At 42.5% G+C, this 13,632-nt stretch overlaps 1 protein-coding gene across 2 annotated transcripts; it reads left to right on the top strand.

Annotated features, from left to right (window-relative positions):
• The first annotated feature begins 905 nt into the window (after window positions 1-905).
• On the top strand, window positions 906-13,541 carry LOC121571135 (cellular tumor antigen p53-like). 2 transcript variants are annotated; one of them, XM_041882447.2, is made up of 11 exons: window positions 906-1,047; window positions 3,555-3,715; window positions 3,927-3,993; window positions 4,190-4,426; window positions 6,793-6,979; window positions 7,286-7,398; window positions 7,883-7,992; window positions 11,684-11,814; window positions 11,904-12,001; window positions 12,125-12,228; window positions 12,409-13,541. In XM_041882447.2, exons 2-11 carry the CDS (start codon window positions 3,651-3,653, stop codon window positions 12,494-12,496), a joined length of 1,200 nt encoding a protein of 399 aa, XP_041738381.1. In that variant the 5' UTR covers window positions 906-1,047; window positions 3,555-3,650; the 3' UTR covers window positions 12,497-13,541. The 2 variants fall into 2 exon arrangements, with proteins under 2 accessions (XP_041738381.1, XP_041738382.1); XM_041882448.2 differs by having other exon boundaries at window positions 907-1,047; window positions 4,220-4,426.
• The last annotated feature ends 91 nt before the right edge of the window (window positions 13,542-13,632 follow it).

The following is a 13,632-nucleotide window of genomic DNA, read 5'->3' as shown; positions in this document are numbered from 1 at the left end:
TGCCTACTACTATGATCAGGATTAGGTTCCTACTGCTGGCTAGTACCATCAATATCATTTACCAGTCCTGCACATGCATGTGTAAATATCCAACATCAATTCGTTTGAGTGCCTTCTTGTATTATATTTGAGCTAAATTACTATTCTAATTTTACTTCATTGAGTTTTTATTTTTACTACTCTTTGTATTCAATTGCTTACTTTTCTATTGTTGTTGCATTGTCCAGAGGTGAACCTGAAAGTATGCTAAGCAGTTTATTGCACTCTGCACTCCATGTATATCATGTGTATATGACAAATAAACAAGCTTGAATATTCACTCAAAGGTCAGCTAGTCAGCTATCCCTCTTGATAACAGTCATGCATTCAGAAAATATGGAGTGCAATCAATGTTAGTAGCCTATCGACCCATCATCAGCAATATTCCATAATTTAGGCACATCAACTAGGGCGGCAGAATTAATATTAGTGAAATTACATGAACCCATTATGAAAGTTGAAATAAGGAAATTATGAGGAGCATGCATGTCTTTTCCAAATCCATGAAACTTTTTATATATTTTATTTTTATGTTGAATGAAATAATTTGAGTTCATAATCTTTGGACATGCACATAATCTGAGAAATTTGACATAATTATCAGACATTATTATCACAAAACATGAACTATGCAATTCAATGTGATGATACAACGCATGATAACCAGTGTGCAATGAATGATGTGCTGCAAACGCCACAATATTTTTTTCTTCCCTTCCTGCATTCAGCCAATATCATTTTATCAATACCAAGATGTAAAATGTATCCCGTTAATATTTTGTTTGGGAACATTTCGCACCATTCCATTTGAAATTATAAACCTCGGTGGCCGCGGCCTCTGATTGGTGGCCTGTGAACTCTGCATAGCCCCTCCCATCTGGTTAATGGGGAAATCCCCGAAACGCACGCTGTTCACTGAAACAAAATATTTTGCTTTCTAGCTGCTACGGAGTTGCATTGACAGAGAACCGAGGTGCTGCAAGAACAGATTCATCAACGGGTGGCGAGGTATAAATCCATGTTTAATTTATTTTAGGTAGCGTAGCAAATTATTATGCGTGAAAAAGTTTGTGGCCGTTGTCGATTCTAAAGCAGCCAGCCAAGCTTACAGCTGAGTTAGCTGACTTAGCTGAAGATGGTGGGTGAAGTTTGGTGTATCTTATATTTTGTTGTATTAATAAAAATGTAACCACTACACATTGTAGTGTTATATGACATGGGAGTTGGATGATGATCACGTATCGCTTACTGTTTAGACTGTTTTGAGTGTCTAACCTGCTAGCTAATTAGCTATATGCTAGGCCAACGCTCAACTCCTCGCGGGATTTGTTAGCAACTAGATTGAGAAACCTTCAGTCGATACGTGTAAAAATGTCGATTCTGAAAACGCTTATCTGTACCTATGTTTTTCCTGTACAATTGCGGTCCTTCCGCAGGGTACTGAAATTCGTACTTTTTATAATAACTTTTATCGAACACAACCACTGACTTCTTCCTAATTTGTGTTACTCAACTCCGCGCGAATGCCAGTTCAATCTCAGCTTCCGTAGTACAGCAAGGCCATTATGTCTGCAGTTGAAGAATACAAATTAGGAAAAAGTCCGTGGTTGTATTGGATATTTTTTTTAAATTAAAAGTATGAAATTCAGTACCCCGCGGAATGACCGCAGTTGTACAGGTAATCATTTTCAGAATTGACATTTTGGTAAGTATGGGGTGACTCTGTTGCTAGCAAATCGCGCGACCCGTTAGTTATCAATACTCAACTCCGCCTAGATAGAAGAGAACGGAGTTGAGCCATTCCTCAGCTAGATGCCAAAACATTCAGGAGATAGAGGTGCTCAAAGTGTACCCATTTTCCATATCCCACCCAACCATAAGACATCCATGTCTTCATCACTGAAATAGATAAACGGTTAAGATTGATATCATTTAAAAGCTTACAATTATGAGCTTGATTTCTAAATAATTTTAATGTACAATTGTTTTAAAACACGTAAATGCAGATATTTCAAATTTTCACAAATGTAGCTCAGACCCTATTTTACACCAACTGAGGTATTTGTGTTGTGCCAGTCATCAGTTGAGACACTTCATACTTAAGCAATAAGGCCCGAGTGAATGTGGTATATGGCCATTATAGACCGGGTGGTTTGAGCCCTGAATGCTGATTGCCTGAGAGGCGTGGTATGACAAAGCATTTATTTTTACTGCTCTAATTACGTTGGTAACCAGTTTATAATAGCAATAAGGCACCTCTGGGTTTGTGGTATGTTGCAAATATACCATGGCTAAGGCCTGTATCCAGGCACTCATCGTTGTGTCGTGCTTCAGAACAAACCTTAGCTGTGGTATATCGGCCTTATACCACACCCCTTCGTGCCTTATTGCTTATAAATACTATGGCTAAGGGCTGTTCTTATTGTGCCCAACACAATGCGGATTTGCGACGATGACACACATTATATTAAGCAGGACATTCATACAACCCTTATAATCCAAAGTAGTGTGAAATACACTCACAAGCAACATGTAAATAGAGGCTTTTTTTGCTGGAGCTCTATAAGAACTCCCCCATGTTCTGCCACCAACTTGCGCACATCGCCCTCGTGTGGCAATGTTTGTGAACACAGAAAGGGGTCTATAGCAGTCAGTTAACATGTCCTTTATGAATTGTGAAACCTTTGTGTTTTTTATTATTACATAAATTCTTCAGAATTCACAAAAAGTGACGTTAGCTGATTATCTCATAGAACAAAACATATACGATTTCCTAAACTTGTGTTTACCACAGACATTATTTTAGCAGTTTATCCAAAAATCCTACAACAGGGTTCCCCAACTGGTGGTTTTATCTGTTTGGGATTCTTGCGGTCAAATTGCAGTCTACAAATGATTTGTAATTATGTTCTGCCCCCGCACCATTCTTGAGCGGATGGGCCCCCCTGACCATCCGCTCAAGAAATCTAGTTGATGATCCCTGCCCTACAACAACAAGGCTTTGTCCAACGAACCACGGCCTACAAAAAGGCACCATTATTATTTATCTATGTATAGGGTGGGTTGCAAGTTAGTCATAGATTTAGATGAAGCATTTATTGGTAAAGGGTAGGGTAGCTAGCTAGGCACTTGATCAACACTAAGGATTAGCCTAATACTGTGGCACCAGTCCTCACATGGCTGGCTAGCTAGCTACACAACCCAGTCAGTCATTACCTCCCCTGTCTGCATTCTAGCTGTGGTCCCCCATTCACCATTCTTTCCCCACTCATCCCATATATAATAATAATAAATAATATGCCATTTAGCAGACACTTTTATCCAAAGCGACTTACAGTCATGTGCGCATACATTTTTACATATGGGTGGTCCTGGGGATCGAACCCACTACCCTGGCGTTACAAGCGCCATGCTCTACCAATTGAGCTACATTGTTTTGAAGACACAGACAACTACTAGAACTAGTATAAATGTTTTTCTTAACTAATCACATGGGTGTGCTCTCTCTCTCCTAGATCCTATCGCCTTCCTCCATCCCTCCTGACTTGTGTCCAGTCCTCTCCTCCGTCCAAACGGTCCAGTGAGCTGTCGAGAAAGTGAACAGATACAGGATGGAAGAGCAGGAGTTCAGCGTCTCCCTGGGCCAATGTTCCTTCCAGCAGCTTTGGGAGACCAAGTAAGTTTTGAACAACCTTTAGGACCACAGACTTGTATAACTATTTTTTGGGACTACCAAGGTAGGTAGCTACTTCCAGATTAGGCTGAGGTGGTTTTGTGTGAGTGGAAGCCCAGAGACATTGTTCAATGTATTACAGCACCTTTTCTACATAGGTTTTTTCAGGGCCATAATAATGACTGATACTGTGATTTGTATCCCCTTTCTATAGTATGACACCTCAGGGGCCCAGTATTCCACTGGTTGCGACTGAAAACTGGTCTGACCTGGATGTCTCGGTGCGTTTGTTTGTCTACCTCTAGAATGGGCTGGAGTTTTTTTTTTCTTCTCCCCCTTCTAGTAATACAGTGATTGTTTGAGTTAGATTTTTTTCTCTATGATAATTTGATATCCATGGTGGGCACTCCTCTGTTTCAGTATTCAGACAGAAAAGCAAAATGCAACTGATAACTTGAACGCTTTACTCCTCTGTAGATAAATGGCATCCACTTACCTCCCTCACAGCTCCTTCCCGAGGCCACCCTCCACAAGGACTTCGACGAGGGGCTGTTTGAGCTGCTGGAGCCCCTGGTTGTGGAGCCCTCGGTGTCAACCCTGGACAGCGTACCTCCCCCCGCCTCCACCGTCCCCTCCACCAACGACTACCCTGGGAAGCACGGCTTCCAGCTGCGATTCCAGAAGTCTGGCACCGCCAAGTCTGTCACCTCCACCGTGAGTGTCATGCATATGGCTTACTGCACATGCTCATGCCTGAATACATACATACATACATACATTCATACATACATACATACATACACACACACACACCTAATTAAGCAATAAGGCCCAAGGAGGTGTGGTATATGGCCAATATACCACGGCTAAGGACTGTTCTTATGCCCGACGCACCTCTGAGTGCCTGGACACTGCCCATAGCCATGGTATATTGGCCATATGCCACAAACCCCAGAGGTGCCTTATTGTTTTTATAAACTGGTTACCAACGTAATTAGACCGGTAAAAATATTTTTGGGGTCATACCTGTGGTATACCACGGCTTTCAGCGAATCAGCATTGAGGGCTCAAACCACCCAGTTTATAATTCATGGTAATTTGGTCAATACTTTTATCCAAAGCAATAAACACATGTATTTGCCCCCCCCAAACACTTAAAATAAGGGCTGTGTTTCGTGTAGGCTTACCTGGCGTGACGTTTTGATAAGCATGTAAATCTCTCTCGGGCAAGGTTACTTTTATCAATATATTTGGCTCTATTTATTCTGTTTCGAAAATGCTAATTGCCGTCAAAGTAGACATCATGCAAGACTACAAATCCCTGCAAGCTCCTGCACGTCATCTCCAGATGACACCTTTGCTAACAGGTATTCTGTCCATTTAAAATTTGCACAAGACAGTTCACAAAATTTTACATTTAAAGAAATTTAGCCAATTGATTCATTACAAAATTTAGCTAGCATTAGATAATTCATCCAGAGATTCTTAGGTTTGCCTCAATTCGGCAGTCTTGTCTAGATCATCATGGTATTTGTAGTTCTTTACGATAGCCACATTAGCAGTTCATTAGCATTTCATTTTTGGGGTAAATACAGGCAACTATATTGATAAAAGTAACCTTGTCCTAGAGAGATTTACATGGTTATCAAAACATCACACGAGGGTAAGCCTACACAACTTATTTTAAGTGTTTCTAAAATCCCCTATGGAAGGGGTTCCCAACCTTTTTCACTCAGGGCCCCCCTTCCAGCATTGGGGAACATTCCTTTCCCCCCCTGCGCACGCGCCACGTCTATTTCTATGGGCACAAGCACTGTTCATGACACAAACTGTTCACACCCCTCTTGTTGGTGGAGAGACTTTTGCCGTTTTAAAGCCAATTTTCTTGCAATTCTATACATTTTGGTCTAATGTGTATTCATGTGATATTTGAGTGACAAAAAAATTACAACCATCTATGGGCTTCAAAACCTACATAAAACAATTTAGCTGACATGGACTAGTTGATCTGGACATTTCTGACAAGTTATAAATAGCTCGCTAAGGTATGCAATGACAGACATGACTAGAGGTCCTCTGTAGCTCAGCTGGTAGAGCACGGCGCTTGTAACGCCAAGGTAGTGGGTTCGATCCCCGGGACCACCCATACACAAAAATGTATGCACGCATGACTGTAAGTCGCTTTGGATAAAAGTGTCTGCTAAATGGCATATTATTATTATTAGAGGAACTGATGATGCCCTACCCAATTTTGAAATTGCACTTTGTGCATTCTACTATCACAATTTTCAAGCCTGAATGAGTTCCTTTAAAAAAATTATTTTTTTGGGGGGGGTAAAATGGCTTCAAACCTGTTTAATCCATGGTCTCATTTCAATCAATTAATTACAGTAAATTGCGGTTACTTTACCTCAGACAGAGACGAAAGCTATTCCATTCATTCTAATTCCCTGCGGTTGCAGTCAACTGGAATCCAGTTCATTGTAAGGATTTGCTAAAACTCAAACTTTTGACAAAAAGTATTTGGATTAAAACAGCCAATAGCCGGAAGGTTTCCACAGTGACTCACATGTCAGCGTGCTATGATTGGTCTATCAGGCTTGATTTAGGGTGTGCTGCCCTCAAACTAACGCCCCCTGCAGCTCATTCATTGGAACTGAGGAGTTGCATGCTGGTAGGTTGCAGTAACGCATGGGTCTGACATGACAGGGCATGTTCCACACAAGGGCTCCATTATGGAAAGGGTTCAAATGCAGCCGTTTTGGTCAAAATGTATAGTTATAAACAAGGTATTTACGATTTCTTCAGAATATAAATATAAATGTTAATGTGTATTATGATCTTATTTATTCCTGTGGGTGTTAAGCCCACCTTTTGCTAGTGTTTGTATTTTATTTAAATTTTATAAACTGCTAATTGTCTTTCTATTTTTTACATCACCAAAGTGAAATGCTGTCTGTGAGAAATAACTTTGACCGAAGTGCTTATTTTTCTCAATTCAATTCACAACTTTGTTTCACAAAATAAAATTCCTATAGATACATACGACTGGTCATTCACTGTTTTCTCTCCCCTCCCAGTATTCTGCACAGCTGAACAAGCTGTACTGCCAGCTGGCTAAGACGTGCCCTGTGGAGGTGCTGATGGACATGGATCCCCCGCCAGGAGCCATCCTCAGGGCCACCGCCATCTACAAGAAGTCTGAGCATGTCTCTGAGGTGGTCCGCCGCTGCCCCCACCACCAGAGCGCCTCAGATAACAATGAAGGTGGGTGTGTTTGAGTGCGAGAGGGTGTGTGTTTTTAGTCTATGGTAAAAATGAGGTAGATAAGTATTTTGCCCTTGTTGAGAGTTTAAAAGAGAAGTAGATTGATATGCATAGATTTAGTTTGGCTCCGTTTTTGTAGTTAGCAATGTAAACGAATAAAGAGGAAATGAAACCCATGCAAATCTGATCATAATATTCACCATGGTCTCAGAGGCGAGGCATACCTTTACTCCCCATGTAAAAAATTGTCCCAGGAAGAGAGGAGACTCCCCCTCACTACTTGTCTACTTCCTGTTTTCTGTCTAGGTGTGGTCCACCGCAGTCACCTGATTAGGGTAGAGGGGAGCCAGTGGGCTCAATACCTGGAGGATGGAAACACCAAGCGTCAGAGTGTGCTGCTGCCTTATGAGCCTCCTCAGGTATACCCCATGGAAAGATCATTCATAGAACGGACGTCCCCATTCAAGTAAATTCTGGCATAATGGGTGGACTGGCGGCCATTGCGAGTGTACCCAGAGGAGCAAGACAGGAAGTGTACCCAACAATCTGTGCTGCGATTTGTTGAATCAAAATACATTCCATTGCATGAGCCACATCAGTTAGCATCATTTGAATGAATGAATATTCTACATAACTGTGGAAATTATTACATCACAATACCAGGAAGGCATTATGTACCAGTCAAATTGCTGGGCTTAGAGCTTCCAAGCCCGTTCTATTCATTCTTATTTCTATGGTATTCCCCCCTTCCTCTGGTCTCCTGTATCAGTGGTATTATGAAAGATGAATCATCATTTTTATTTGCCATTTCTCTTGACACTTTCATTGAGAGATCTGTCTATAATGCATTGGACATTTGCATTTGGCAATGTGAAGCTAAACATTGTGTATGTGTTTGTATAGCTGGGCTCTGAAACGACTACTGTTCTCCTGAACTTCATGTGCAACTCCAGTTGCATGGGTGGTATGAACCGGCGGCCCATCCTCACCATCCTGACCCTGGAGACCCAGGAGTAAGTGTCTCTCCTCATCACTTCTCACTGAGTTTGTTTATTTTGGAAATTGTGCATCTGGGTCTGCATCTCGTCCTTATTTGTGTGCGTATACATCAAGCTCTCTCTTTTCTGTGTGAGCATAAGTCTGAGTTTGCTTTACATTTCCGATAATGTGTGTTTTAGGGAGGTAATGATTCACCGATATGAATCGGTCCCCGGTTGAGATATTTAAGATATGAGTGCATGGGTCAGCGGGACCCCAAACCAATCTGAATGTAGCATGCATCGGTCACAAAATCGTTTCAAATATTAAGAATGGCCGGCCCCAAAAATGTTGGGTCAAATTACTTTCTACCTTCCGAAAATACCTCATAGTTTGTGACAACTGCATCTTTGCCTTCAGCATGTCATTGTTTTGACGGTCATTGATCTACAAGTCATTTTGCATGCCGAACAACCCCAGGCAACATCAGTAGCCTAGTAAAACTGTGCACTGTGCGTATCTACACGCACTGTGCAATGAGAAGTAGACCTATTCCTGATCCGGCATAGCTGCGTGTCACCGGCAGCATTCAAATGTTTGTAAAATGGCATGCGCAATATTAGCCTTTTTTTTTGTTGAGTGACAACCAATGTCTTTTGCTTGGTTATGTTTTATAAAATGCGCTGTTGAAAATTGTTATACCGGAATAAAAGTAGCCTAAGCTACCCGCTCTGCATGGTTGACACAGGAGAAGAAGAGAAACTCACTCAGTCTGTCAACCTCCAAATGGTCTAAACCATTCCATTATGAGACGGGGGTGAAATCTTCTTACCGAACCACAAGACCTTTGTTTTGAAGGTGTTCAGAACAATGTTAAGGGCAAAGAAAGCTGTCTGAACACTAAGAAAGCTTTGTTGTAGAGTGTTCAACACAAAATCCGGGTAGGGGCCAGCTGAGTATAAGACTGTATCATCTGCATATAAAAAGATGAGAGAGCTTCCTACTGCCTGAGCTATGTTGTTGATGTAAATTGAGAAGAGCATGGGGCCTAGGATCGAGCCTTGGGGTACTCCCTTGGTGACAGGCAGTGGCTGAGACAGCAGATTTTCTTACTTTACACATTGCAATTTTTGAGAGCGGTAGTTAGCAAACCAGGCCAAAGACCCCTCGGAGACACCAATACTCCTTAGCCAACCCACAAGTTTGGAATGGTGTACTGTATGAAAAACGTTGTCCAAGTTATTAAAGATAGCAGCACAACATTGCTTAGAGTCACGGGAAATGGTGACATCATTTAGGACCTTTTTAAGGTTGCAGTGAAACATCCATAACCTGAGCGGAAACCAGATTGCATACCAGAGAAAATACAATAGACTTCAAGAAAGCCAGTCAGTTGATTATTGACAAGTTTTTCCAACACTTTTGATAAACAGGGCAATCTAGAAATTGGCCTATAACAGTTGGGATAAGACTGAGCTCCTTCTTTAAATACAGGACGCACCGTGGCTGCCTTCCAAGCACTGCAACCTTAAAGAAGAAAGGATCTGACCCAGATGTTGTTGTTTTTTAGGGTCAAGTTTAAGAAGCTCCTTTAGCACCTCAGACTCAGTGACCATCCGGAGGGAGAAGCTATGTAGCAGGGCGGGTGGAACATTGGGGCTGGTAGATGAGGAAGTGTTTGGCGGGCAAGGAGGCGTGGCTGAGTCCAATAGGAATCCTGACTTAATGAATTGGTGATTTAAAGAGCTCAGCCATACGCTCTTTGTCAGTAACAACCACATCATCAACATTAAGGGACATGGGCAGCTGTGAGGAGGAGGTTTATTCACCGTTTTCCAGAACTTCTTGGGGTTAGACCCACAGAGAGAGAACTGCTCCTTAAAGTTACTAGGTTTGGCCTTCTGGATGGCCTGAGTGCACTTATTTCTCATTTGCCTGAATGAGAGCCAGTCGGCGTGAGTATTTGTGTGCTGAGCCTTTCGCCAAATGGTGTTCTCTGCCAGATCACGGTCGAACCAGTGGCTGATCCTGTTGTTCTTTATGGGGGCTGTTTCAAGCATCTTCAACAAAGGGGATCAAGCTGATTCTATACCGATTTACAGAGGCCAGGTCATGAAAGAAGGCTTGCTCATTAAAGTTTTTCAGCAAGCGTCAATGACAAATCCGGACAGGTCGTTTAACTGAGCAGCCATTACGAACACAAGCTGTAAAACAGTGATCACTTGAGGTCATTACAGAAAACACCAGACTGATACCAATCAGGATTATTTGTGAGGATAATATCAAGGAGAGTAGACTTTTCTGTGTGTTTGGGATCATACCGTGTGGGATTGGTAATCTGATCTGAGAGAGATTTAGGGAGTCCCATTGTTTTAAGAGTTGGTCAGGTGGTTTAAGTATGTCCCAGTTTTGGTCACCTAGCAGGACAAATTCAGACTTGGTGTAAAGGGCCGCTGGACTGGAGCTGTGAAGCCACACTTTCAATTGATCCATTTCAGGTAATAAGCGTCTAGTGTTAACGTGCAGAAAACCAAGGCTTTTACAAGAGCAGAAATCATGAGAGCAAATGTCAGAATTGTGGCTAGCAACTGTAGACGGGCCAGGGTGGTCATGCACATGTCCAGGGCACGGCAGAGGACAGGGACATTTGAATGTGCATCAGATGGCAACGATCATATTGACAGCAATTTCATCAGGTAACATGAATACAAAGCCGGCGAGAGGTGGTTAGAATAGGATGGGGGCCCAAGAGTCTGTGTAACCAATAGAGATTCAGTCGCGAGTGTGGGAACAAACATCGTCTGTTCCACGTTCGGGTAACTGAGCAACCACATAGTCAACAAAGCGTGCAGGAGTCATGGAGCAAATAGCACAAAGCACAAGGAGAAAAGTTCAACGGCTTGAGGCTAGACATCGTAAGCTCAGAGTCACTCGCGCCAACAAGATAATGTGAAAGAATAGCTCTGAGTCCAGTAGGCTATAAAAGTCTGAGATAAAATAAATAAATAGTAGACCTGCTAGTTAATGAAAAGCGTTTCTGAGTAAAGCTCCCATAAAAACATTTACAAGTTAATTAGCCTGCATAAAAATTCAGATCAGTCCAAAGTCTACGGTGTACGAGTGTACTGGAAGCAAGCGAAAGCTCTGGAGAGAGGGGGGAGTGTGGCGGGGGTACCTGTCCCAGACAGAGAGACAGGCCAGGGCAGACTGGGAGTAGATCGGCGGGTGGGATCCAAGCAGCAGGCAACGAGAGTGGGTGTCACACCCGCTTGAGAGAAACTTTGGTCAGGAGGCTGAGTAGGAGAGGAGGCATTCAACCAGACAGGTGCGTGGTGGAGCAGATAAAACGTCCGAAGCGATAAAGCTGAGTGAAAAACTTGAACGAACACAACCGTAAACCATATACATCATTTACACACATCCACAGACAGACAGAAGTAATCTCAGACAGATCCAGCTCACAGAGGCCCAGTTTATGAGCTCCATCAGCAGCAGATTTTAATTTAGAATGGAAAATGAATGTGTTTATGCAACAAATGTTAGTGCATCGTATCGCACCGAATCATTTCAAACTAAAATGTATGGTTCCTGTATTGTAGCCCATATATCTAGATACATATCAAATCATCTTGAAAGTGAAAGACGCACATCCCTAGTGTGTTTGGCTCCCCTTGAGTGTATTGTCTCTAACTCTCACTATTCTCTACCCCTTTGCTTCCTTTCTAGGGGTCAGGTTTTGGGTCGCCGTTGTTTCGAGGTCCGTGTGTGTGCCTGTCCCGGCCGGGACCGCAAGACCGAAGAAGAGAATGCAAACAAAGTTCTGAATGGGACCAAGACCACCAACGGCACCAAGAGAAGTAAGACTGGGGCCACGTCCCAAACCTATTAACTGGCCTCCTTTCCTTGTCTCCTGTATCATTGTTGACCTTGTCTCCTCTCCCCTCAGAGTCCCAACGGGCCCTGCCCCCTCCAGGAACCAGCAAGAAGATCAAGAACGGCTCCAGCACCGAGGATGAAGACAAGGACAATGTATTTTTGTTGCAGGTGGGGGAATGAAACACACACACCAGCCGACAGAGACACTTTTGTAAGGGAGAATTTGTGTATCTCTACTTTATGGTTGTGACAAGGTGCCCAATGGAAATTCCCTCTCACTCCTTCTCTCAGGTCCGTGGCAGAGAGCGCTATGATTGGCTCAAGAAGATCAACGACAGTCTGGAGCTGATGGACCACGTTCCTCCCGCTGAGCAGGAGAAATACAAGAAGAAAGGGTAAGCTATCAGCAGAAGCCATTCTGATGACGAGAACTTCTCCCTAAAATGCCTATGTCCCATTTACATGCATTATTCCCTTATTTCCCCCCACATCTATCGCCTTTAACATACATGTTCTCCTGTCAGTGGTAAAACAGTCTCAACGTCTGTGTTTGTCCTATATTTTATCTTTCTTAGTTCCGCAAAGAGCCTCAAGCAAGAAGCAATGGCCCCAAAGAGCGGAAAGCGGCTGCTTACGAAGGAAGAGAGGAGCGACTCGGACTAAGGCCAGGACACCTCAGACCTTATTCTCCCATCTATTCCAGAACAACATTAAGTTGTGACTCCAAAGTAAATGTCCAATACCAAACCCTAGGCCCTATAGAAAGGATAGGTATCAGCAAGATGGTAATAGCGCCACCTAGACAGCCATACTCAGGGCTCGGGACCCAGAAAAGGGTCAATAGGGACTGACCAACATTTTAATAATTGGTGTCAAATGAACACACAAGACATGGCGAAATGTGTGGAATTGCAGGAAATTAGCCTTTAGACAGTTCAAACTGTGTAAACAGTTTGGGGTCACATGGGTTGCAAGTTTTTATTGTATTTCTTTTATATACGGATAAATGACTGTCCATCAGGAACTTTGACGACTAGGAAATCTGTGTGACCGGACCTTCTCAAATAGTACTCGAGTACGATGGTGGGATTTTCACCACATTTCTGATACCAGTCCAACATTTTCAGTACAACACAAAGTGCGTAAGTGTAGGGACTAGGGTTTGGTTTGGAATTAGGTAAATAAGACCCCCTCCCCCCACTGCCTTAACCATCTGGTGTGACTTCCTCCTCATCACCTGCCCCCCCAAACAGCACTTCAGGTTGTGCTTTTATGATTTGGCCAATTTAAAACTAGTATTCATATCTTGACCTGCCTAGCCACGAAGCTTTGTTACCAGTTAATTGGCCAGTTGCCTGTTAGTATTTTTTATACCTGTTAAACATAACCACTGCTGTTATTCCTCCCCCTGAAACCTTGACTTCCACCCCCCTTTTTTTTTTTTTTTTACTTGTAGCTGTTGTTATCAGAATAATGTTTTTCCATTGTTAAAAAAACTAATTTTAGTTTTGTATCCATTTTAGTTTACTCTCTCTTTTGAAGAGTTATGATATACTTAGCACATTTATATTTGTTTACTTCGTCGTTCTCTGATGGAAACTCTTTTTGCTGATGTCATTCGGTGCTGAGACATGATGTTTTGTTTAGGGGAAAAAGGAAACATTTCAGGGAACTTTAAAATCAAATTAAAGTGATTTCTTAAGTAATACTTTAATCCTCAGTCTTTTCTTAATACCTGCAGTCTTGAGTTATGAGTTTTTTTCTATTAGCTCTGAGGTGAACCAGTTTTGTATTTCAGA

This window comes from Coregonus clupeaformis, chromosome 8 (genome assembly GCF_020615455.1).
Source record: "Coregonus clupeaformis isolate EN_2021a chromosome 8, ASM2061545v1, whole genome shotgun sequence".
NCBI lineage: Eukaryota > Metazoa > Chordata > Actinopteri > Salmoniformes > Salmonidae > Coregonus > Coregonus clupeaformis.
Note: the sequence above shows the minus strand (reverse complement) of the source record. Positions and strands in the feature narration are given on the sequence as shown.

Excerpts from the sequence above, each read along its gene's own strand:
- LOC121571135 (XM_041882447.2), top strand. The coding sequence starts at position 3,651 with ATGGAAGAGCAGGAGTTCAGCGTCTCCCTGGGCCAATGTTCCTTCCAG. Across the intron at positions 3,716-3,926 it reads CAGCAGCTTTGGGAGACCAA|TATGACACCTCAGGGGCCCA; the intron begins GTAAGTTTTGAA and ends CCCTTTCTATAG. Across the intron at positions 7,993-11,683 it reads CTGACCCTGGAGACCCAGGA|GGGTCAGGTTTTGGGTCGCC; the intron begins GTAAGTGTCTCT and ends CTTCCTTTCTAG.